The sequence below is a fragment of the Lactuca serriola genome, chromosome 7 (genome assembly GCF_051521515.1).
Source record: "Lactuca serriola cultivar US96UC23 chromosome 7, Lser_US96UC23_V15, whole genome shotgun sequence".
Lineage (NCBI taxonomy): Eukaryota > Viridiplantae > Streptophyta > Magnoliopsida > Asterales > Asteraceae > Lactuca > Lactuca serriola.
Window position 1 is genome coordinate 133,603,037 of NC_136414.1, and position 23,542 is coordinate 133,626,578.

At 37.9% G+C, this 23,542-nt stretch overlaps 1 protein-coding gene across 1 annotated transcript; it reads right to left on the reverse strand.

Annotated features, from left to right (window-relative positions):
* Nucleotides 1-13,824: 13,824 nt before the first annotated feature.
* LOC145062045 (putative 12-oxophytodienoate reductase 11) lies at nt 13,825-15,581 on the reverse strand. Its single transcript, XM_079009658.1, has 4 exons — nt 15,454-15,581; nt 15,163-15,303; nt 14,855-14,985; nt 13,825-14,674 (listed from the first exon to the last, which is right to left on the reverse strand). The coding sequence occupies exons 1-4, from the start codon at nt 15,546-15,548 to the stop codon at nt 13,926-13,928; spliced, it is 1,116 nt and encodes a 371-aa protein (XP_078865784.1). The 5' UTR covers nt 15,549-15,581; the 3' UTR covers nt 13,825-13,925.
* Between the last annotated feature and the right edge of the window lie 7,961 nt (nt 15,582-23,542).

Genomic DNA, 23,542 nt, shown 5'->3' on the forward strand with positions numbered 1-23,542 from the left:
GTCTCTAAGAGGGGTATAACATTACCTCCTATAAAATGGCAGTTTATTGGGTGTCCACTCTCATCCACCGCTTCCTTGACTAGTGGAGGGTCGCTAGCCGAACGGGTAGGATACAGACTATAATTCTCCCTTCATTAAAAGTATAATGATAAATACTAAGTAACTAAACACTTATAAATTCCCAATCTTAGTTACTTAGGAAAATGTGAAATGGTGCTAACCCATGAAATTTCACTTTGCACCTTTGTTAAGTCGTTAGTGGAGTGTGTGTGGTTAACCGACACACTAACATGGGACTGACAATGTGTGGCAAAGGGTAACTTAAGTTTATCATAGATCGGTGGAGCGTGTGTGGTTAACCGGCACATCAATTAGGTGATAAAGTTAAGGGTATCAAGTTAAGTTGCATGTTATTCACACCTTGTTTGTGATCCTCGGCATCCTAGTCACAAACTTGAGAGGGCACAATCGAGATTCAAACATGCCATTGAAAGTTCAATGTATCTCAAAAGATCTAGGAGTTTCAAATCCAATTAAAACTTAATTATATTTCATTTTTCATGGTGGAAATTGGTAAATCGTCATTTACCTACCTTCAACTATTTTATAACATGGATTACGACATCCCTCTTCCAGTTAGAAATAGGTTGTTGGGTCCTAGCCTTAATATTTCATATTGGGTGTGATATTAAGGACTTTAATTAAACTAAACTTGAATTTCTCCCATTATATATGTCTAGTTAAGACAACTATGGTCTTCCTAAATCTTTAGGAAAAAGCTTTCCTGATGAAGATGATATTCCACATGGCAATCAAGGTGAAAGATTAATCCCTTTGTTGAGCATTAATAGGACTGGAAATCTTCCACCTCCTCCAATTTTATTCTCCCTATCCCACAAGTTCAAATACTTGAAAAGTTGAAGGTCACTTAATCCCTATTGGCAAGACAGGAAAGTCGGGTGTCGAAGTCTCGAGGTAGCTGGCTGTTGACTTGGTTCTTCAGTCACACCCTGATGACAGATCAAGACACAACCCTTAATGATCTTACCTATTTGCTTGATGATGGTAAATCAACAATGATTTGGGGAACTGGTAAAGCAAAATTTTATTGGAAGATAAACTTCCCAAACTTCCATGGACATTGACAATGGTAACATTAGAAGTCCATAAAAACTTTCTCTTCCCAATGGAAAAGGATCAGCCATGGTCAAGTCATTTGACTTAATGGTAAAGAGAAAGGATAAATCTGAGATAGTCTCGTGTACCATTTCCAAAGATTCCATATGTTTCTTTTGCTAAAAGAAGGGGCATTGGTTGCGAAGCTGCCAGATTTACCTAAAAGATATGGTAAAGTCAAAAGTTTGACTCTACTTCAGGTAAAGTCCATTATCTAACTCTATTAAGTATCTTTTGTAGATTCTTAATACATAATGCAATCTAATTACATTTTGATTTTTTAGAGAATCAAAGGAAGCTTAAAGAAAGAGTATACTGGTTCTGATCGCGAAGTTGGTTCGGTGATCAGAATTTTGAGCAACTGCTTAAGAGTTACGATAGATTGCTTAGGAATAGATATCAACATAGTTTTCATATGTATTTGCTATGTTAAGATAAGATTTTTCCGCAAGTTAAAAAAACAGTTTTGATTTATTTATTTTAAGTATCCTTACAATGGCATTTGTGAAAAATTGTTGTTTACATGTTTCCATTGATATCAATATTGGAAAATGGATTTGATTCTTTCATTTGTGGTAGTGTCATAATTTACCAAATAAGGAAAGAGTCTCATCACCCAAGTTTCAGTTGGATAGAAACTTGGAATCATGCAAGTTGTATTGTGTGATGAATGAGAATTGTCATCTTTGGGAAATTAAGACTAAGTCCTTGTTCACATGTATATGTGACTCAAGTGACGGACTAAGGGATCAAGTACACATTCTTGTGCACTAGTTAAAGTCCACCACAAAAGATCAATAAGACGATTCGTCATGATTTACTAAAGTTTAGTAAATATGGTTATGCTTACAAGTTTAAGTGTAATTCTGAAATATTGGAAAAGTTTCAATGATTGGCAGAGCGAATGAGAAGAATCAAATTAGGAAGAAAGATAAAAGTTTCTCAAATATGAAAAGATGGGAGAGTACTTTAAGTATCTTGTTTTATGATTATCTTAATGATTATGAAACCATATCACAATTGATCCTCTAAGGACATCTTAGTACATTTGTTTGGCTAAGATGAGGAATCGTGAATTGTTGAAATGGTTAAATCAAAGGATAAATCATATTTTGTTCCAAAAACAAGTCTTAAAGTCATACTCTAAGATTGTAACTTGAGTGACATGATTTTAAGAAAGGTTTATAACACTTTTCAAATGTAGAGTAACATCTTTCTTACTCTTGTACATTTGGAATTGGTAAATTGTGATGTTTTCGATAAAACAAAGACCAAATAAGGCCAATTGTGTGAAGTGCTTGTCTTGATAAGAATCCACACTATTTCTTTAATATTTGCAAGAGAGTCTTATATGTCAAGAGGACAGTGGGAGTCTAAAAGATCCTAAAATAGTTTCAAGAACTAATCAAGAATAAAACTTGTATTTCATCACTAGCACACGACTAGAGGTTTATAACCTATCATGTTGACATATTCTTATTTTTGTGTCTATTCCAGTTAAATTTGGCTATGCATTTGAGTTCTACATGTTCTCAATTGTTTGCATAGCTACTTGGAAGCAATGGTAGGCCTTGTGCTACCAAGTGGCAAGAAATTAAGATTGAACAAGTTCATTCCATATGAGTTTGGATTTGTCACTAACCTTGTCTTGTGATTATGGTTATGAAAAATTCAGATGGATAGGAACACATACACCATTAAAAATCTAAGTGTCATAAGGTTTCTCTCCGATTCATGAAAATGATGGCGAGGAAACACTTTCACTAAGTAGATTTTAAGTAGATAGCAATTGTGATCTTTGCATTCTCAAAGTCGTTAGTGGAGCGTGTGTGGTTAACCGGCACACTAACATGGACTTGTGAGAAATGAAAAACGTCTAAACAATTAAGACTATGATTACGACATCCCTTTTCATAGTTTTGAAATTATTTAGACACACCTGTGAGCTATCTAAGATAAGGTGTATGATTTTGATAAAGTCTTGTCAAAGTAATCTCGTCTCATAAATCTGAACTTTGGTAACGAAGTCAATAAAGTATTGATTTCTAGAAGTCCAGTTGATTTCTGGGTAGATTTTAAAGCTAGTGGGAGCATAAGTGTTATGCTAGTAAGATAATAATCATTGTGCTAGTGGGAGCATGATTATTATGCTAAGTGTTGCAAGTTAGCAATGTTAATTATAGAAAACAAAAGTTTCAATTCGTTTGAAAAGTTGTTTTGCTATAATTAAGGGAGAGGATATATTCATTTCAATTCTAAAAGCTTAGATTGAGATTTTAATCAACTTTAGTCAAGGATATATATGAATGTTATGCTAGAATGGTTTAACATAAGGAAATTCTATATATGTTGCATTCTCAAAATTCGATTATGATTACTGCATACATCTTCATAGTTCGAATTGTGAGAACATGGCAAATAAAAATTTTGTAGCATGACTTGTGTCCCGTATGACTAAAATGATTAAGCAATTGTCGAGGACAATCTGAGGTCTACCAAAGATTGGTTGCTCATGGACAATTGGAAGTATAGTGTAATGCAAGAGTTTGGCACTCTTACATTTACAATAAGTATTGGGATTGTGATATGAGCATCATTGGAATCATGTTTAATTGATCTATTTCACAAAATAGGGACCACAGACAAACATAGTGTGAATACTTGGAGTATGGCATATCTATTGTTTGGACAAACATAGTGTGCATGCTTGGAGCATGGCATGGCTATTGTCTTTATTCAAGTATTAAGTTGATTAACCAAAACATAAATAATGAGTAATCAATATGGTGCTTAGATAAAAGGTGTTTTATTTACACTCAAAGTGTTGGGGCCATATAGGATTAGTATTATTCTTGTGTTTCACTTTGCATGTTTTGAATTCTAGAATAAACTAGGTCATTCTTCCCAGATGACTAAGTTATTCAAACCATCCACAGTCGGTCATATGTTGGAAGTATATATGAATCAAGACTGTCATGAGTTCGCTTGTAGATGTCCAAGATGTTGGACATAGCAAGAGTTGCTACAACACTCATGAGTACTCATAAGTTCTGAGCATTGGTTTCAAACCACGCTCATTTAATCACTTCATGGATTTTATCACGAGTGATCATGAGATGATAATATCTTATATTCTTCAAACCTAAAGATATGAGTTGTTACTATGAGTTGGTTATACATTGATTGCACGAAAACGCATTGGTAACTCGATGTTATAAAACATGCCTTTGTGTATGATTCAACAAGTAGTAGAACAAGCCATATGAGTCGAAGTTTATCCATTCCTTTTACCTTCGGGATAAAAGCGATATATGTTGGCCCCTCGATGATTTACTGATGACACCCCTAAGTGCTTGGCCAAGCCTGGACTAATTTGATTTGTTCAATTGGTCAGTCGTCATAAATCGGAAATCGGGAAACAAAAAATGGACAAAGAGAATGATTATAATCCATATCTCAGTCCATATGATATCTAGAATGGAGGAATATATGATCCCTTATCTAATGGATGCATCATTGATTTGTTCAGAGTTCGATAGCGGATTTAAGAGCTAGGATTGCTAGTCGGGTTATGAAGTCGTACTTGCAATAGTAGTTTTAGACTTATCCAAGTGGGAGATTGTTGGATTAGATCTCTAAGCCCATAAATATTATCGGTATGTACTTGATCCGAGAGTAGCATGGTCCATTTGGGTTGCATATCATCAGGACAATTTGTTAGGATGGACTTTTGAGAGAAGATGTTATATATGATTTATTAATATATTATAAGTTAAAATATATTAATATGAAATCATATGAGTTAATTAGTATTGATCAAGAATTAATTTGGTGATCAAAAGAGACTAATTAAATCTATGGGGACTAATTATGTTAATTAGTTATATTTATATGTGTTGGGATTATGATCCATGTTGGACCAAGTTTATGTATGGATACTAAAGAGTTGGGCCAGATAAACCATGGATCATAAAACCCATGGGTATGGATTTGAGTTATACCCATGACTCTTGAAATACCACACATATAAATACATGCATCATGACCTAAAAACGCCACTTGTGGTTACACATGAAGTTCTTGGAGTTCATGGGTGTTTTTCGGTGCATGGAGATTCTCTCTCAAGTTCATCCTTTGTCCATGGTGTGTTGTGATTCCACTTGAGGCTTCCAAACTATTGAGGATACGCTCTTAAGGCTAGATACATGAAGACTTCAAGCTCCACCATAAGGTATGTTATCCTAACTAGATTCTTGTGTAGTATATGATATTTGTATGCTAGTATAGGGTAATACCTTGGAAACTTCATATTTGCATGTATAATAGAGAAAACATAGATCCAAGGTATTTAGGGTTGTATGTTCACCATAGGATGTTGTAGAGTACTAAGACCCAACAGAAACATGGATGGTGTGTGAGACATCTCTGGAGTATGTATGATCCTGATGTTATGTGTTTGTTTTCACTATGGTGATTACCCGACATGGATCAGGAGGATCAGGATCTGGGTCAGGATCAGGATCAGGCTCGGGGGCAGGATCCGAGCAGGTTGATGACGGGCTATGCGAGTTCGTCGCGTCTGAGACATAAGAGGTATCCTTGAGCTGATGGAGGATCGCCTCCGATCATTCAAGAGTGATTTAGCGTCTGGCCGAGCGGGTAACGCAAACTATCCTTCAAGGACTTTAGAGGGAGTGGTGCGCCAGACTTTCACGGGGTAAAGGACACCATTGCTGCCAGGAGATGGATCGCAGACATTGAGTCTGCGTAGTTGACGGGCTTCTACTCGGAAGGGTCGAAGGTCCGCTTTGCTGTGGGATGTTTGAGGGATAGAACTAGAGATTGGTGGGAGTCGGTTGGTGACTCATTGGGTGCCCCAGCTGTCAAGGCTATGACTTGGTAAGATTTCGTGACCAGATTCAGGGCTGAGTTTGCACTAGCTGTGGAGCTTCAGCAGCTGGCCAGAGAGTTTTTGGAAATGAGACAGACTACGGAGACTATGGAGGAGATCACCGCCAAGTTCCCGGAGAGGGATTTGTTGGTACCCCAGTATGCGGGGGATGATGAGATGTGGAAAATCCGCTACCATGATATGTTGAGGGCTGATATTCGGGAGCATGTCAGCTATTCGGCTTGCCCGACCCTGGAGCCCATGATTGCCAGGGCACGGGAGAGGGAGCTCGATTTGGAGCACGTCAGGAAGAGGAAAGCAAAGATTGAGCAGGTTACGAGGGTTTCAGGGAAGAAAATCAAGGGATCCAACGTTAGGTCGAAGGGTCAGTCGGGCCAGATCCGCTGCAGGAAATACGGTAGGCTGCATGAAGGAGATTGTAGAGCGGGATCATCCGGCTGCTACAAATGCGGCAAGACGGGGCACTTTGGCAGGGATTGTACTGCCCCTGCCCCCACAATGCAGATGTCAGACCTGTTTTGTTTCCATTGCAATCAGAGGGGCCATAAGAAGGCCAACTTCCCTAAATTGACAGCAGCGATAGCAGCAGCGCCAATGGTGGGGCCAACTTCAGCTACAGCGGGTTACGGAAGGCCGGAAGGCCAAGGCAGAGGCTCTAGTGGTGCAGAGCCGAGCATTTCAGTTGATAGCCGAGGAGGCACGCGCTGTACCCGATGTGGTGACGGGTATGATTTCTTATCTTACCCCTTTATGTTATGTCGCTGTGATTTTGATATATTATATGTATGCTCTGTTTAGGATCATTCCATGTGAACAGTATCCCAGTTTAGGTATTGTTTGATTCGGGTGCTACCCAATCGTTTGTCTCTCTTACGCTTAGCAAGAAGTTTCCTAAATCTTCGGGCATGTTGGATTGCCCTCTAGAGGTCAAGATTGCGGACGACCGGTCAGTGCGAGCATCAGAGGTCTACCGAGATTGTGTTTTGAGGTTGTTCGAGGAACGTTACCTGGTAGACTTGGTTCCCATACCTTTACGGGGGAACAAGGTTATTATTGGTATGGATTGGCAAAGCCCCAATGGGGCAGTGATTGACTGCACGCAATAGTTGGTACGGATCAGGACCCCAAGTGGGGGAGAGCTGGTGATTCTGGGCGAGAAGCCGCAACGAGGACCAGCTTTATGTTCGGCAGTGAGAGCTAGGTGCTACCTTCAGCAGGTTTGTGCAGGATTTGTCTCCTATGTTATGGATACCCGGGAAGCGGGTAAGGCGACGGTGGGCGATATGCCAGTAGTGAGATAGTTCGTGGATGTATTCCTCGAGGAGCTGCCTAGGATACCTCCGGAGAGGTAGGTAGATTTCAGGATCGACCTAGTCCCTGGTGCGGCTCCGATAGCCAAGGCACCGTATCGGTTGGATCCACCTGAGATGCAGGAGTTACTACACAACTGCATGAGCTGTTAGACAAGGGATTCATTAGACCGAGCAGTTCACACTGGGGATCCCCAATTTTGTTCGTGAAAAAGAAGGACCAGTCGTATCAGATGTGTATAGACTATAGGGAGCTGAAAAAGGTAACGGTGAAGAACCGTTACCCACTCTCGAGGATTGATGACCTCTTTGACCAGCTACAGGGAGCATCTTGGTTCTCCTAGATTGATCTGCGTTCAGGATATCATTAGATGAGGGTCATAGAGGAGGATGTGTATAAGACTGCGTTTCGGACGTGCTATGGTCACTATGAGTTTGTGGTGATACCTTTTGGGCTCACCAATGCTCGTTCCGCGTTTATGGATCTCATGAACCGCGTGTGCAGACCGATTTTGGATCGGTCTGTGATAGTTTTCATCGATGACATCTTGGTTTATTCCAAGACGCGAGAGCAGCATGAGGAGCACTTACGAGAGGTTTTTGATACTTTGAGGAGGGAGAGCTTGTAAGCTAAGTTCTCCAAGTGTGAGTTCTGGTTGTGCGAGGTGCAGTTTCTTGGGCACCTTGTCAACAAGGATGGGATTTCGGTTGACCCAGCCAAGGTGGAGGCCGTGATGAGATGGGAGGTTCTGAGGTCTCCATCCGAGATTCAGAACTTCCTGAGACTGACAGGCTATTATTGGAGATTCATTCAGGACTTCTCTAAAATAGTCGTGCCCCTGACCCGATTGACAAGGAAATTCGTGTCTTTCGCTGGGGCCTGAGTAGCATGCTGTATTTGAGACGTTGATATAGAGATTGTGTGAGGCGCCAATCTTAGCCCTGCCTGAGGGCATGGAGGACTTTGTAGTATATTGTGATACATCCATCTCTGGCTTGGGCGCGGTATTGATGTAGAGGGGGCATGTTATTGCTTACGCTTAGAGGCAGCTGAAGCCTCATGAGGCGAATTATCCGATGCATGATTTGGAGCTGGGGGCTGTTGTTTTCGCCCTCAAGATTTGGTGTCATTACCTCTATGGGGTTCGTTGTACCATTTACACGGACCACAAGAGCCTGAGGTATCTCATGGACCAGCCAAATCTGAATATGAGCCAACGTCGGTGGCTTGATGTGGTGAAGGATTGTGATTGCGAGATCCTCTACCACCTGGGGAAGGCCAATGTCGTTGCTGATGCGCTTAGCCGCAAGGCAGCGTCGATCAGGGACATCTGTCTGAGGTTGACAGTTATGACTCCACTGTTGGAGCAGATTCAGGAGGCCCAACATGAGGCCATGAAGGAGGAACATCAGAAGAGCGAGCGAATTGTGGGTCAGGTTTCCTCCTTCGACTATGATAGTCGGGGATCGTTGACTCTTCACCGTAGGGTGTGGGTCCCTTATCATGGGGGTGTGCACCAGGTATTGATGACAGAGGCGCACAAATCCAGGTTCTCTATCCATCCCGGGGTGACAAAGATGTACAGGGATCTTCATCTTGATTATTGGTGGCCCTGTATGAAGAGGGACATAGCTTGGTTTGTGGAGAGGTGCCTGACCTGCAGGAAGGTCAAGGCTGGGTACCAGAGACCTCACTGCAAGGTCTAGCCGTTGGATATCCCACTGTAGAAGTGGGAGGATATTACTATGGACTTCATTACGAAGCTTCCCAGGACTGCGCGAGGAGTGGATTCGATTTGGGTCATTTTTGATCGATTGACCAAGAGCGCCCATTTTATTCTGATTCAGGAGAGTATTTCGGCCGAAAAGTCAGCCGACATCTATATCCGGGAGGTAGTGGCGCGACACGGGGTGCCAGTTTCAGTGATTTCAGATAGGGATGTGTTGTTCACTTCCATGTTTTGAAAGAAGTTTCATGACGAGCTGGGTACTCGACTGCATTTTAGCACTGCTTTTCCCCTGCAGATGGATGGTCAGAGTGAGCGGACCATCCAGACACTAGAGGATATGCTGCGGGCATGCGTTTTACACTTCGAAGGTAGTTGGGATACTTACCTTCCGTTGGTGGAGTTCTCCTATAACAATAGCTATCATGTGAGTATCGACCGTCCTCCTTTCAAGATGTTGTATGGGAGGAAGTGCAGGACCTCGATATGATGGGGAGAAGTTGGGCAGAGAGTCATGGGGGGTACCGAAGTGGTACTCAAGACTACAAAGAGGATCCAATAGGTTTGGAGCAGGCTTCAGACTGCTCAGAGTCGGCAGAAAAGTTATGTCGATAAGCGTCGGTCAGACCTGGAGTTCCAGGTCGGGGATATGGTGCTCCTGAAGGTGTCGCCATGGAAGGACGTCATTCGATTCAGGAAGCGGGGCAAGATGGGCCCCATGCATATTGGACCCTTCAGGGTTATGGCCCGGGTGGGCAAGGTGGCATATAGGTTGGATCTGCCAGCCGAACTTAGTCAGATTCATAGCATTTTTCATGTCTCCTAGTTGAGGAAATGTCTGGTGGACGATTCAACGGTGGTGCTTTTGGAGGATATTCAGGTTGATGACAGCCTGAACTATATCGAGCGACGAGTGGCAATCCTTGACAGGAAGTTAAAGGATCTGAGGAACAAGAGAGTGGAGCTGGTAAAGGTGCAGTGGTAGCACCAGAAGGGCTCGGGATGGAACTGGGAGCCAGAGGACGAGATGAAGGAGCATTACCCCGAGCTTTTTCAGGATCGAGCAACATACTTTGAGGACGAAGTATAAGATAAGTGGGGGAGATTTGTAACACCCGATTCCTGGTACACATTTAATTCAAGCATTCCTTGTGTTTCTCTCTGGGACTCGACGAGTTGGAGGCCCAACTCGTCGAGTAGAGTCGAGATTCGCAGACAGTTTAAGTGACCTACTCGACGAGTCGGAAGACTGACTCGACGAGTAGGAAGACTGACTCGACGAGTAGGTGCTAGTTGAGTGAAACCCTAAATTTGAGGGTTTGCACCCTATTTAAACGCGTTATCTCAGCCTCCATCGTCCCTATCACTCCCAGAAAGTTGCATACCGAAATCCTAGCTGTTCTTAGTGTGATCTTGAGCTTTGTGGTGCTACTCCTTGTATTTGAAGCTTGGAAAGAAGAAGGAGACTTGTGAGACCAAGGGGAAACCAGAAGATCCAGAGTTTGGAGCTCATTTTCAGCTTATTGGAGGTATGAAGCTGAACCTTTGTCTATCTATCTTGATTATGGGGCCTTTCCTACATCTTTCTAAGCCCTAGAGAGGTTGTATTCGGGATTAAGTGTTGGAAGTCAGTGTATGCTTTAGATCCAGGTCTATTAGGGAGGGGGTTATGGCACAAAGGTGCCCATTTTGCTGCCATGGACACCCCCATGCACCTTGAATGCCATCTTTTATGGCTTTTTGGGCTAAAGACCCCTTGCATGTGCACCAAGTTGGAAACTTTACGTATGAAATGGACATTAGAAGGCCAGATCTATGGTTTTGAGGTGTTAAGACCCATTTAAATCGACTGTATAGTTTTGGTCAAGGATGGACTTGACGAGTTGTTCTTGGGACTCAGCGAGTCGAGGTGTAATGACCACCAAATCCTTTCTGAGGATGGACCAGTTGTTAGGGAGGAAAGTCCCTTAGATGTTTAGACACGAAAAGGGACCTGAGAATCATGAGAATCGACGAGTGTATGAATAGACTCGGTGAGTCCAAGGCAATCTTCCAATCTTTGAAGATGGACTCGACGAGTTGTTCATACAACTCGGCGAGTCGTAGACCGGACACATCCTTATGAGGGAGATGAACTCGCTGAGTTCAAGGCAGAACTCGGCGAGTCAGATGAAGATGGTCCCAATGGTTTGAATGAAGGAGAACCCATCGAGTTCTTGCTAGACTCGATGAGTGGAGTCGGGGTTGGATCGGCTGAGTGGAGTATGGAATCGATGAGTTGGTAGACCAACTTGGCGAGTCAGGTCAACCGGGCATTGACCTTGACCAATGTTGACTTTGCCTGGTTTTGGTATTGACCCTGGTTAATGTTGTATGTTTTGTTTGATGACTTGAGGATTGTCGTGTAGGGAGTGAGGAGTCGAGGAGAGCCGAACTTCACGCCAAGGACAGTTCAGGTACTACACGACATCGAGGTGAGTTACCTTCTAGTAGAAGTGGGTCTAAGGCACCAAGGTCGGCCCACTAGTAATTGTTAGTTGGGATGATTATCTTTGTGACAATTTTCTGGTCTGTTATTGTTGGATATGTAAGTATGCTAGATTGCTGGATATGTGAGTATGCTAGTTTGCTAGTTGTTATGTTATGTGAGATAGTATCAGTAGAAGGGGACTAGTCCCCGATTCGGTCGTTAGGACCAATGGGTAGGTCGGACACCCCAAATATGTCTGACAACATGATTATGATATGATATTTTGTGCTAGTAGTAGGGGTGAAATAGTCCCCGTGTTCGGTAGAGATAGACCGGAGGGTAGGTCGGCACCCCAGAAGAGCCTGGCATGGGTAGGTCAGCACCCAGAATAGCTTGACATGGGTAGGTCAGCACCCCAGAATAGCTTGACATGGGTAGGTCAACGCCCCAGAATTGTCCGACAGTATGTATGTGATGTGATTGTATGGTATGTGGTATGATGGGGGAACTCACTAAGCTTTGTGCTTACAGTTTCAGTTTTGGTTTTAGGTACCTATTCGTACAAGGGGAAGGAGCCGTCGGTGTAGCAGTGCATCACATATACACACATGATTTCCGCTTAGAGTTTTCTGGGATTGTACTATGATATTTCGTTACTTCAGATGATTTGGTTTTGAGACATGATATTATGTTTTTATGTATTGACATGATCTTGACAATGTTTTGATAAACTAATTTATAAATCACTTAATTAAAAACGAAATTTTTAGCCTCAAATTTTGGGATGTTACACAAAGACTTAAAAGAAGAAGTAGAATAACGAGATCACAACTTATGAAAAAGAAGAATGGGACGCACCCTTTTAACCTAGAAATAATTAAAATCACATCATCTATTTAAAGCCTTTAAAGTTACATTGGCTATTTACAACCATGTCATCTATGTTACTGGTTGCTTAGGGCTAACCAATTACAAAGCATGAAAACAATAAATCTTAGAAAGAATAATAGTTAAATTGTACTAAAGTAAATAGTATAAGACTTTTTTTAAACAAGCATAACATATAGGGTTTTTCAATGATTTTCCTAAAAAAAATTAGTAAAATGGATTCAATTAAATAAACAAGTGGATAAAAAAATTTAAAATTGTATTAAACTTATTACACCTCTAGATCATTTATAATTATTAGATACTAGTTTATAACTAGTGGGAACCACGGTTATAAAATTAATCAAATTTTTATAGTAAAAACTCAAAATTATTAATAAGTTATTTTAAATAAATTATTAATTTAAAAGATATTTTTTATTAGTTATGTGAAATTATAATCATTAATTCAAATAAATATATAAAATTAATTTTTAATATATATTAGATATTTTTTATTTGTGAATTAATGAAAACAATAATTTAAAATTTTAAATTTTAAATTTAAAATATAATCACATTAATGAGGAGGTCTAATAAATTTAAAATGGAAAACTAATAGATTGACAAGTGACAACACATTAATTAAAATGTCTAATATAGTGACACATGACAAAAGAGCTACTCTTTTATTAGTATAGAGATCTAATTTATTTGAAACATTCATAATTTTTAAATTTTTTTATTAGTGATTTCTCTCATAACTTTATACAATTTGAAAGCCATTACACACTTTATATATATATATATATATATATATATATATATATATATATATATATATATATATATATATATATATATATATATATATATATATATATATATATATATATATATAATTTCACGTGCAAGCCGCAAATAAAAACCATTAAGTATTATTGTTTAAAATATAATTCAATTTAATATAAGAAATATTATTTCGTATCATGTCATATTTGTTGTAATTTTAATTATATAGTTTACCATTGTGCATTAACATTAGCAATGCACCGTCGAGTTTGTGTACATTAGATGACAATGAAATGTAGTAGAATAGAGGAACTGCAGGAAATATGGATTTATTCTTTTTTCAATATAGGCAGTATATATACTTTTATTTCTTTACACAAAGAATTCCTTTTTCAATTTTTATTAAACCAATCCATATAATTCACAAGTATATTCTACCTAAAGCATTTTTTTTTTTCAACTTTTATTAATTCAATCCATATGTAACACAGTTACAAATAAATAAACTGTCAAAAGACTTCATTATAATGGAGATGGCAAGCTTTTTGATTTGTTGAATTTGCATTGATGTAACAGAAAAGAATTATGTATTTTTATAGCAAAAGAAAAGGAAAAATATAATATTTTCCAAATTACATACGTCATTTTTTTCCAAATCACACATCACACGTTCACACCTCAAGAAATGCATAATCCGTATACCCGATCTTCGGATCTTGGGTATAAAAAGTATTCCTGTCATACTTATTAAGACCCGCACCAATTTCAAATCGCTTAGGCAAATCCGGATTTGCCAAGAAAAGCCGCCCAAATGCAACCAAATCCGTCTTGCTGTCGGCGACGGCGTTGATGGCGTCGTCTCTCTTATAGCCGCCGGAGCTAATAAACGTCCCCTTGAAAGCTTTCTTCATCGGAAGAGTACTATATGGGGTATCATATAATGTATCAGCTTCCACCATCCTGGGCTCAATTACATGGAGATAAAGGATCTCATACTTGTTAAGTGCATTCGCCATGTAAAGCCCAAGAGCTTCAGGGTTAGAATCTTCGCATTCCATGTAATTCGCGAATGTGGATAGCCTTATACCAACTCTGTCGCCTCCGATCTCATTCGCCACCGCTTCTACAATTTCTAAGGCGAATCGACACCTGTTTTCCAAAGTTCCGCCGTACTCATCGGTTCTGTCATTCACTTGATCTTTCAGAAATTGCTCGATTATGTATCCATTTGCCCCATGAATCTCTACACCATCAAATCCTGCATCAATGGCGTTACGTGCGGCGAGTCTGAAATCGTTAACCAAGGCTGGGATTTCATCGGACCGTAGTTTACGAGGAGGAGACCAAGCTCCACCGGCGACTCCCGGTGTTATTCCTTTGTCGGTTGAAGATAATGGAGCTTCACCATTGGGTTGAAATTCTGGTTTTGGGAGGAGTTATTTTAGTTAACAGTTGCAACTTATCACATAAAATGGTTTTTATACAGAAAATGTTTATGTATAAAAACAATAGATAGTTAGATACGTAGGATCCAAGTTGTTATCAAGCACACTTGAAATGGGCTAAGACTTTTTTTCAAAAGAAATCAAACATAACATACCATAGTTTGAGACACGACCTACGTGCCAAATCTGACAAAAGATTATGCCACCTTTTTCATGAACAGCATTTACAATCGGTTTCCATGCCTCGACCTGATCTTTCGTCCAAATTCCAGGTGTTTCAGGATACCTTTTCATGTCATATTTGACAACATACAGTCATGCAAGTATTCAAAAACTTAAGCTTAATAAACTTATATAAAGTAATTGACACAGTATATATAAAGTCATTCAAGTATTCAAAAGCTTAAGGTTAATAAACTTATATAAAGTAATTGTACGACAACATTGCAAATTGAGTACTTACCCTTGGGCAGTGTCCGAGACCCCAGTTGCTTCGGTGATGAGGAGACCTCCTTCGGTGGCTCTTTGAGAATAATACAAAATCGCATGTGGTTGTGGGGTATTACCATATGATCTATTTCTGGTCATGGGTGCGAGTACAACCCTGTAAATTTATAATTATAAGCATTTGTAAGTCAAAAAACAGTTTGAATGTATATGTCAAAAGCTTCCTATTATTTTTCTCATGGGAAAGCAAATGATGGAATTATGAATTGTACATATATAAATCAGTGCAAGTTATAAGAGAAATTACCTGTGGGAGAGATTAATCTTGCCCATCTTGTATGGAGTGAGAAGAGGAATTGTGGATGCCATTGTTATGTGAATCTTGCTTACAAGATCTCTCATTTATATAACCCCACCTGGAATCTTTAAAATCATTTTTATTCTCTGTGCATTATTTCCGATGATAATTGCTACGTATGCGATTACATCAAAAGTCTGGCGGTCAGCCAAAAGGAATTGAATATATAATATTTTATCGCTTTTTAATAAGAAAAAGAAAAACCTATGAGTGGAAACCGAATTGGTTTTGATTGGTGAAAACAATACGAATAAATTGGTGTCGGTGGTGGTGATAAACTATAGTTTGAAGAAAATTTAACTAAATTACATGTTGTAACAAAGTATTTTACATAAGGTTAGACGGAGTGGACTTTGGATATCTCGGCATCCCACTCGGCGAAGTTGGCAAACAGCCCTTCGGCTTGCCGAGCTCGGCTCGGTAACTCGGCTAGCTTTCACTGAGGAGAGATGGTGTATTGGGATTAGAATGTGGACGCCGGAGATGGTCAAATGTGACGGTTTTTTCAAAAAAAAAATCAAGAAAATCCTTCATTCTTGCCTTAAATGAATACCACTATTTCCCATATTTTATCCCACTTCACAACATTCAAATTATCACTCAAACCATTCAATTTTTTTTTTTGAAAAAAATGGCTTCCTCCTCCAACCCAAAAGTTCAAAAATAATAATAATAAAAATACCAAATGAAACACTCAAAACCCAAACGTCTCACCTTCTTCACCAACTTTCCTCCAAAATCAACGCGATCAGTCTATTTATTCTCCACCGAATCTACATTTTGGTGGTGTTTACTACCCATTTCAAGCACAAAATCAACCTCAATACCAAAATCAAACCCAATACCAAAATCAATCTTAATTCCAAAACCAACCACAATTTCAAAGACAGCACCAGTTTCAAAACCAACCACAAAGGAACTTCTCATCCCTAATGATGCATGAGTTCAGTCCATTTGATGATCTTCTCGAGTCCCTAATGAACCACCAAAACGAATTTCAAATTGAAGTGGAACCCGAAGTCGTCCCGAAAACAGAATCTGAGCCGGAAGAGAATCCACCATAACAAAAAAAGTGGAAGGGCGCATCCAAAGTAATGGACATCCACCAAAGATCATTACAAGAGGGGTGGAGGTGGTAATGCTCTCTGATGCCTAAGTTAGTAGTTGTTGCTTGATATTACTATAAGGAGAATATACCGGAAGTGAATTCATTTTACCTATCTTCGCCGATGTATTTAAATGTGTATAGAGGACCTTTGGTTGCTGGTGTTGTCTTGTGGTAATAAGGGTAGTACCCTTTACTAAAATAATAAAGCTTTTTCTTTAAAATGTAAAAGGCTAAAACGTCCCAAAAAGCTACTTGAATTAGCTTTTGAATTAAGAGTTTTTTTTTTATTTTAAATAATAGTTTTTATATCTTGGTCTCGAACAAAGTTATTTTTTAATTCGGTTTTTTTATTAAAGTTAAAAAGGCAAAAGCTCGTTGTCGAACGCACCCTAAATACAATAACTTACAACATGGGATCCCTAAAAATATGGAAACGATATGGAAAGAAAATAAGATATACATCAGGAGAAGTTTTGAAATAACAAATAAACATAAGGTTTCATTAACTCGTCATCAAGTTGAGCATGAAGATCTGAATGCCCAAGTTGCCTAGGAGAAATCGAGAAGGCTTCATTCCAAGTGCATTAGTAAAAATCTTTGTGATTGTTAGTGATACTACGTAGCTTTCCAGATAGTTGGTTGTATGGAAATATGTTTCTCCAAATGCTAATGAAAAGAAGTTACGCCTGCAAAAGAGATATATAGACACTAAGTTAAGATAATTACCGGAGGGGTGGAGGCGGTAATGCTCTCTGATGCCTAAGTTAGTAGTTGTTGCTTGATATTGCTATGAGGAGAATATACAGGAAGCGAATGCCTTTTACCTATCTATGTCGAGGTATTTAAATGTGTATAGAGGACTTTTGGTTGCTGATGTTGTCTTGTGGTAATAAGGGTAGTACCCTTTAATAAAATAATAAAGCTTTTTCCTTATTTCTCGGGATATCGCTTCAACACTATCAAAATATTATTTAATTATGGTACTGATCTTTTAGATGGGTACATATGTGGATGTATCCGGTTTAGTTGATCTGAATTGGTTGATATTGCTAACTCCGGTCAGATAGATGAATCATTTTAATCGGTCTGCTATTATTTATGGGTTAATACCATACACCATCAAACCCCAACCTAATTGTTAAAGAGTATGTCTTGTCGGGCTTTAATAATTGGATTTAAACTTGATTTAATTTGTAATTGAGTACATGTGTAATCGTGCGAGCAATTATTAGTTTCTCAGAGAGATACATTCCCGCCTTTTTGTCCCATATTGATATCCATCACATCGGGTTATTGTTTCTTCCCTTCATCATCCACTTTTTCTTGCCATTATTACTTTGCCTTTTCAAGAAGAAAATGTCTCAATTTCTATTCCTGTTTTTTTGGATTAAAGTGTATAAGGTCTTAACTTAATTAGTATAATCTTAGTGAATAAAAGTAAAATCCTTTTTTGGTTGCTCTTATAACCAGAAATAGCTAGAATTGATATAAGAAGATAGATAAAATGATTTCTTAATATATTATATGATTAATATACTAATTAGAAATAATTAATAATTAATTTTGAATTAATTAGAAATAATTGGAATTAATTAATTATTAGTCAGAATTGATCTGGAATTGATTTTGGATTTACTGGAATTAACTAAATGTGCAATGGTTGAGTAGTAATTGTTCAATAGTTGAACAAAAGAAGCAATTCTAGAACCTAACAAGGCATGAACGGTTTTGTGATAGCCTTTAGGGTTTTTAGAAGCCTTATGTAGCTGATAAGGGAATGATTTGAACGGGGAATTAAATCTAATATTTAATTGTTCAAATATGAATTTATTTGCAAGTTACCTAAACTATAAATAGGACCCTTTGGCATCAAAATTTTGTGGCTAATCATACATAGAAGGTGAAATACGAATTTCACTTTATTCTCTTATCTCATTTTCAAGTTCTAGTGTTCTAGGGTTTTGGGTGTGAACCGTTACAGGCATTCACACTATTAGATGTTTGCTTTCCATGGAGCATTTGAAGAACCCAAAAGTTAGTATATTTGAATATAATAAAAGATATGTATTCTAATCTAGTTGATATTCGATTATACCTTGATTAAATTAGGTTTTCATAGTATGTTGCAATAATGAGAAAATACCATAGATCCTTAGGTTGCATGTGTCCATAAATTGTTTATGTGAAATTTTTCTCTACAAATGTGTTTTAACATAACCTAGAAAACCATTAGTGATATTAGAGCCTAAGATTTTCTATTATATGTGCATTGGTAAAAAACTGATAAACTGAAAATCGAGAAACTAGTTGACTATTCGTCACCCACGCAGCGCCCTTGCCTTCAACAGTTTGTCTTGAATGTTGTTTCCTTTTTTGAATTGGTAGTATAACTACTAGTTAGTTATAGTTATTTTAATTGCTTAAAATCAGAACTTTTAAACTAGGTAATTGGATAAATCCAAAATTTGAAATTAAAGGAATAAGAATTAATATTATTTAATTAAATGTTTAATTAAGATAATTTTTTAATTCATAAAAGATTTAATTTTAATTAATTAAAATTTAAGTAAAGATAATTATTAAATCTTAAATTGTTTAACATATTATTTAATTAAAATTTAATTAAGATAATTAAAGTTAAATCTTGTATTTTTAAAAGGTTTTAAAATACACCCTTATGTATATATAGGAGCTATAACACTATATATAAAACACTAAGTTAGTCAAATCAAGAGTAGACCTCATTCTCGAAGACACGCTATAAGAGAGAGATATAAGGAAACGACCTATAAAATGACCATTGAATGGATGTCCTTTTCACCTATCGCTTCTTTGTATGGTTTTGGGTTGTTAGCCGAAAGGGTTTGATAGGACACTAATACCATTAAAAGTATAATATAAAAGTAATAGAACATTCTACAAAATCTCACTCTAGTTACTTTACGAAAAATGTTAAATTGTTGCTAATCTATGAAAACACACATTATTTCTTTTTCGGTCATTAGGCAAAGTGTGTGGTTAACCGACACATTAATTTGGGACTAAAAAATTTAAATGGTGGTACATACTCGAAATTTACGATTATTGATGGAGCATGTGTGGTTAAACAACACCTCAATGTAAGATCAAACGATATCGAGGGTGTCACGCGAGTTTGCATGGTTATCATTTTATTTGTGATCCTCAGTATCCCGATCACAAATGGAAGAGCATAACGCAAGATTAACATACCATTGATTGTTCATTGAATCTCAAAAGATTTAGGAGTTTCATCATAATTAAAACTGGTAAAGTGCTTTACCTACCTAATATAGATTTGTGATGTGATTATGAGATCCCTCTTCATATTACGAATTGGGTTACAAATTAAGGATTAAATCGACTTATTTGAACTTTCTCTCTTAATTTACATGGAAATCCTCTCCTACGTCTTCGCGCACTTTCAAAGTTCTAGTTTCTCTTTGTTCTCTGTTGGGAATAGCTCATATATTATGGGATCTTCCTTGATTTTGATATTGGGAAAGATGTCCATGATGGGCATTTCTCTAAAATCAATAATGCATCAACTTTTATTAAGTTGTTATTCTATAATCATTTGGATTTGTCAAAAAGGTCTCTTGTGTCATTGTCTCTATGCTATCAATGTTACAAAAGGATTTTTTTGTTAACATGTGAATATATGAAACAGATTTGAAATCGAGTGAAATGTTTCACCAAAAGAGAAGAAAATAGTGATTTGAAAAGTGTCAAAAAGTTCCTAATTGAATTTGAATTAAAGAAAAGAGTAATGTATGTAATCAATGAGAACTACATAGAAAAACTCGAGAATCCCAATGTTGTCCCTGACGAGAATCTTTTCAATAGATATTGTGCTTGGATATTTCAATAGTTCTTATGATAATTTCGAGCTGATTTTATCATATCAATAGTATGGAGAAAACATTGACGGAATTGTTAAACCTTCTCCAAACTGTGGAAGCTGGAAATGAATTAGATTTTGTATCGAATTCCAGTTATCGCCTTTCCAAATGTTGGCAGAAAAAAGAGGAAATGTTCAAATCCTAAATGGAAAGGAACAATTTCAGCCAAAACTTCCTATTATGAGGGAATGGAATTGGTGTGCCCTCTATTCCATACAACATTGATTTAGAAGAGGAAAATTGTAATTAAGGCAATGACAAGGATCATAGGAAACAAAGTTTCCCTAAGTACTTGGAGATGGTAATGTCAAATGTTTGACTCTACATCAAGTACTTGAATAGTCAAACTCTAAATACATCTAATTCGTGGATCCTTGATGCATAATGTAATAACCACATTCGGATGGCGTTGTAAGATCTTAGGAAAGAAGGAAGCTAAGAATCAAGAGCTAAACTTAAACATTGGAATGGATGGGTGCCGCATGTCTCAATGATTGATGATTTTAAGCTTGTGCTTAGTAATAGAGTTAGGATACATCTAGTTATTTGCTATTATTCTTCAGAGATGTCTAGAAACAAAGTTTTCAGTTCATGCTTTGTATAAATATGAATATCAATTTAATTTGATAATAGAAAGGTAACATTCTAGTTTATAAATATGATGGTTTTAAGTTTGAAACATCTTCAAGAAACTGGTGTTCATGAAATTGTAGCTTGTGTTTCTAATAATAATAATGTTAGCCTGAATATGGATTCCTCTAGTAATTTAGATTAGTATGTTCTTGTGGCTAAATCACATTGCCGTAAAAGTAAGAATCACATCACCAAGCTCCAATTAGACTGGACATGGAATCATTCGAACTTGGGTTGGATGATATATGTGAATCTTGTTAGTTGGAAAGATGAATAAATCACCATTCATGGGGATATGTGAATAAGGTGAAGGGTTGTTGGATATTGTACACACTAATGTGTACGGACCCTTCAAAGCCACCACAAGGTATCTCAAACACTATTATGTCGTATTTTCTAATAGTTTTAGTAGACATGATTGTGTTTATATGATTAAACTTAAGTCTGACACTTTGAAAAGTTTCAAAGATTATCGAAACAATGTAGGGAACGAATTGGGCAGGCAAATAAAGGATTTCAGATCCGAAAGGAAAGGAGAGTGTCTTAGTATCGAGTTTTACGATCATTTTAGAAATTATGGAATGGTTTCCATAACTGGCTTCTCTAAGGATGCCATAATGTAATGGTGATGTAATGGTGTTGCTAAAAGGAGAATCGAATTATGTATAGTTCGATCTATGATGAGTCGTGTTTCGCTACCAATTACATTTTGGGATTATACAGTTGAAATGTTGAGCGTATTTTGAACTTTGTAACCAACTAAGTAGGTTTTTAAGACACCTCATGAAATGTGGAGTTTAAAATTTCCACCACATTTAGGTTTGGTGTTGTGAGGTCTGTCGTTAAATGAGAAACCAATGACCAACTTGAATCAAGATCTAAGAAGTGTTACATTGTCGAGTATTCACTAAATACTTTTGATAATTATTTTAGAGACCTATGATGTAACATCCCAACAATTTCAACAAATTTAAATTTTTCAAAACAACCCATTTACTAATAAAAGAGTTCATAACACTATTGTTCCCAAAACATTATCTAAAATCAAAGTCTTCCAAGATGCAATCAGTCATAAAACCCTTGATGTGTACGGTCACGCATTCGCCTGGATACGGTCCTATGAAGTACCTGAAACCATAAACTAAAAACTATAAGCATGGAGCATAGTGAGTTCTCCTAAAGTACCACTACACAAACAAATCACATACACAAACACTCATGTCTGGCCCAATCAGCCTCAGGTTGGAATACCAGACATGTTTATGATGGGCCTAGTCATCCTTGGGATGGAATACCCTCGTATCATAAGCATGTTTATTCTAATCAGCCTCAGGTTGGAATACGAAACCATGTCGGGTCTAATCAACCATCGGGTTGCACTACCAATACACAATGGGTCCAGTGAACCATCAGGTTGGAATACCCCAGGCTCTATCAACCTTCGGGTCCAATCATCCTCGGGATGGAATATCCTATGTTGGAATGCCAATATACAACAAGTCCATTCAACCATCAGGCTGGAATACCCTCGGGCCCAATCAACCATCAGGTTGGAATGCCCATGGTCTGTTGGCCCACACACATAGCAGTAAAGCCTCAACCACCCACCAAAATATTTGCACCTATAACAAATAAACATATAACCACTCAACAAACAATCAAGCAGATCTACAGATCATTAAGCATATCATCATCCTATATACTAGGATACCGATCTAACAGATCACTACCACACGATAGCATACTATCACATAACAGGATATCTAATCCAATGGGTCGGCCTTGGTGCCTTCGACTTGAAAGTAAAGTGAGGAAAAACTCACCTCTCGATCAGATCAATAGCTAATGTGGTCCTGGATCCGAATCTCAGATCTAACCAACACATATACATCAAAAAGACCAATTCTCAAACACCATCCAAAATACCCAAAATACTCCTAATGGCCCAAGGCCCAAAAATCGATCTACTGGGATTCCGAGAGAACGCCTGGCATTTTGCTCTATGACGTCGGGCGTCCGCATGCAAGCGGATAAAGTTTGCTCGTTGTCCACCAATTTCTTAACTAATGTCTTAATGGCTTAAGATCTCATGTCCAAACTTTATATCCAATCATAATGGAACGTCTAAAGCCATAAAGTTGCAAACTTTATGGCCATGCATGGTTACAATGAGCCCAAAAGCTAAAACTCCAACTTCTTAACCCATTAAGACACCTCAAAACTTGCATGGATGATTATGGAGACCCAAGATTAAATTTTTATGATTCTAGGCTCACTATTATGCTTGAAAGGACAATCCAAACTTCTGGAGCATTCCAAACTCACAAAGATCAAGTCTTTAGGACCAAAAAGAACATAAACTAACCTTTAATCAAGA

Bases quoted from the DNA above. Each gene is read 5' to 3' on its own strand.
- LOC145062045 (XM_079009658.1), bottom strand. From the start codon at position 15,548: ATGAGAGATCTTGTAAGCAAGATTCACATAACAATGGCATCCACAATT. The intron at 14,986-15,162 runs GTAAGTACTCAA...TGACATGAAAAG, and splicing joins GTCTCGGACACTGCCCAAGG to GTATCCTGAAACACCTGGAA. The intron at 14,675-14,854 runs GTATGTTATGTT...TCCCAAAACCAG, and splicing joins AGGTCGTGTCTCAAACTATG to AATTTCAACCCAATGGTGAA.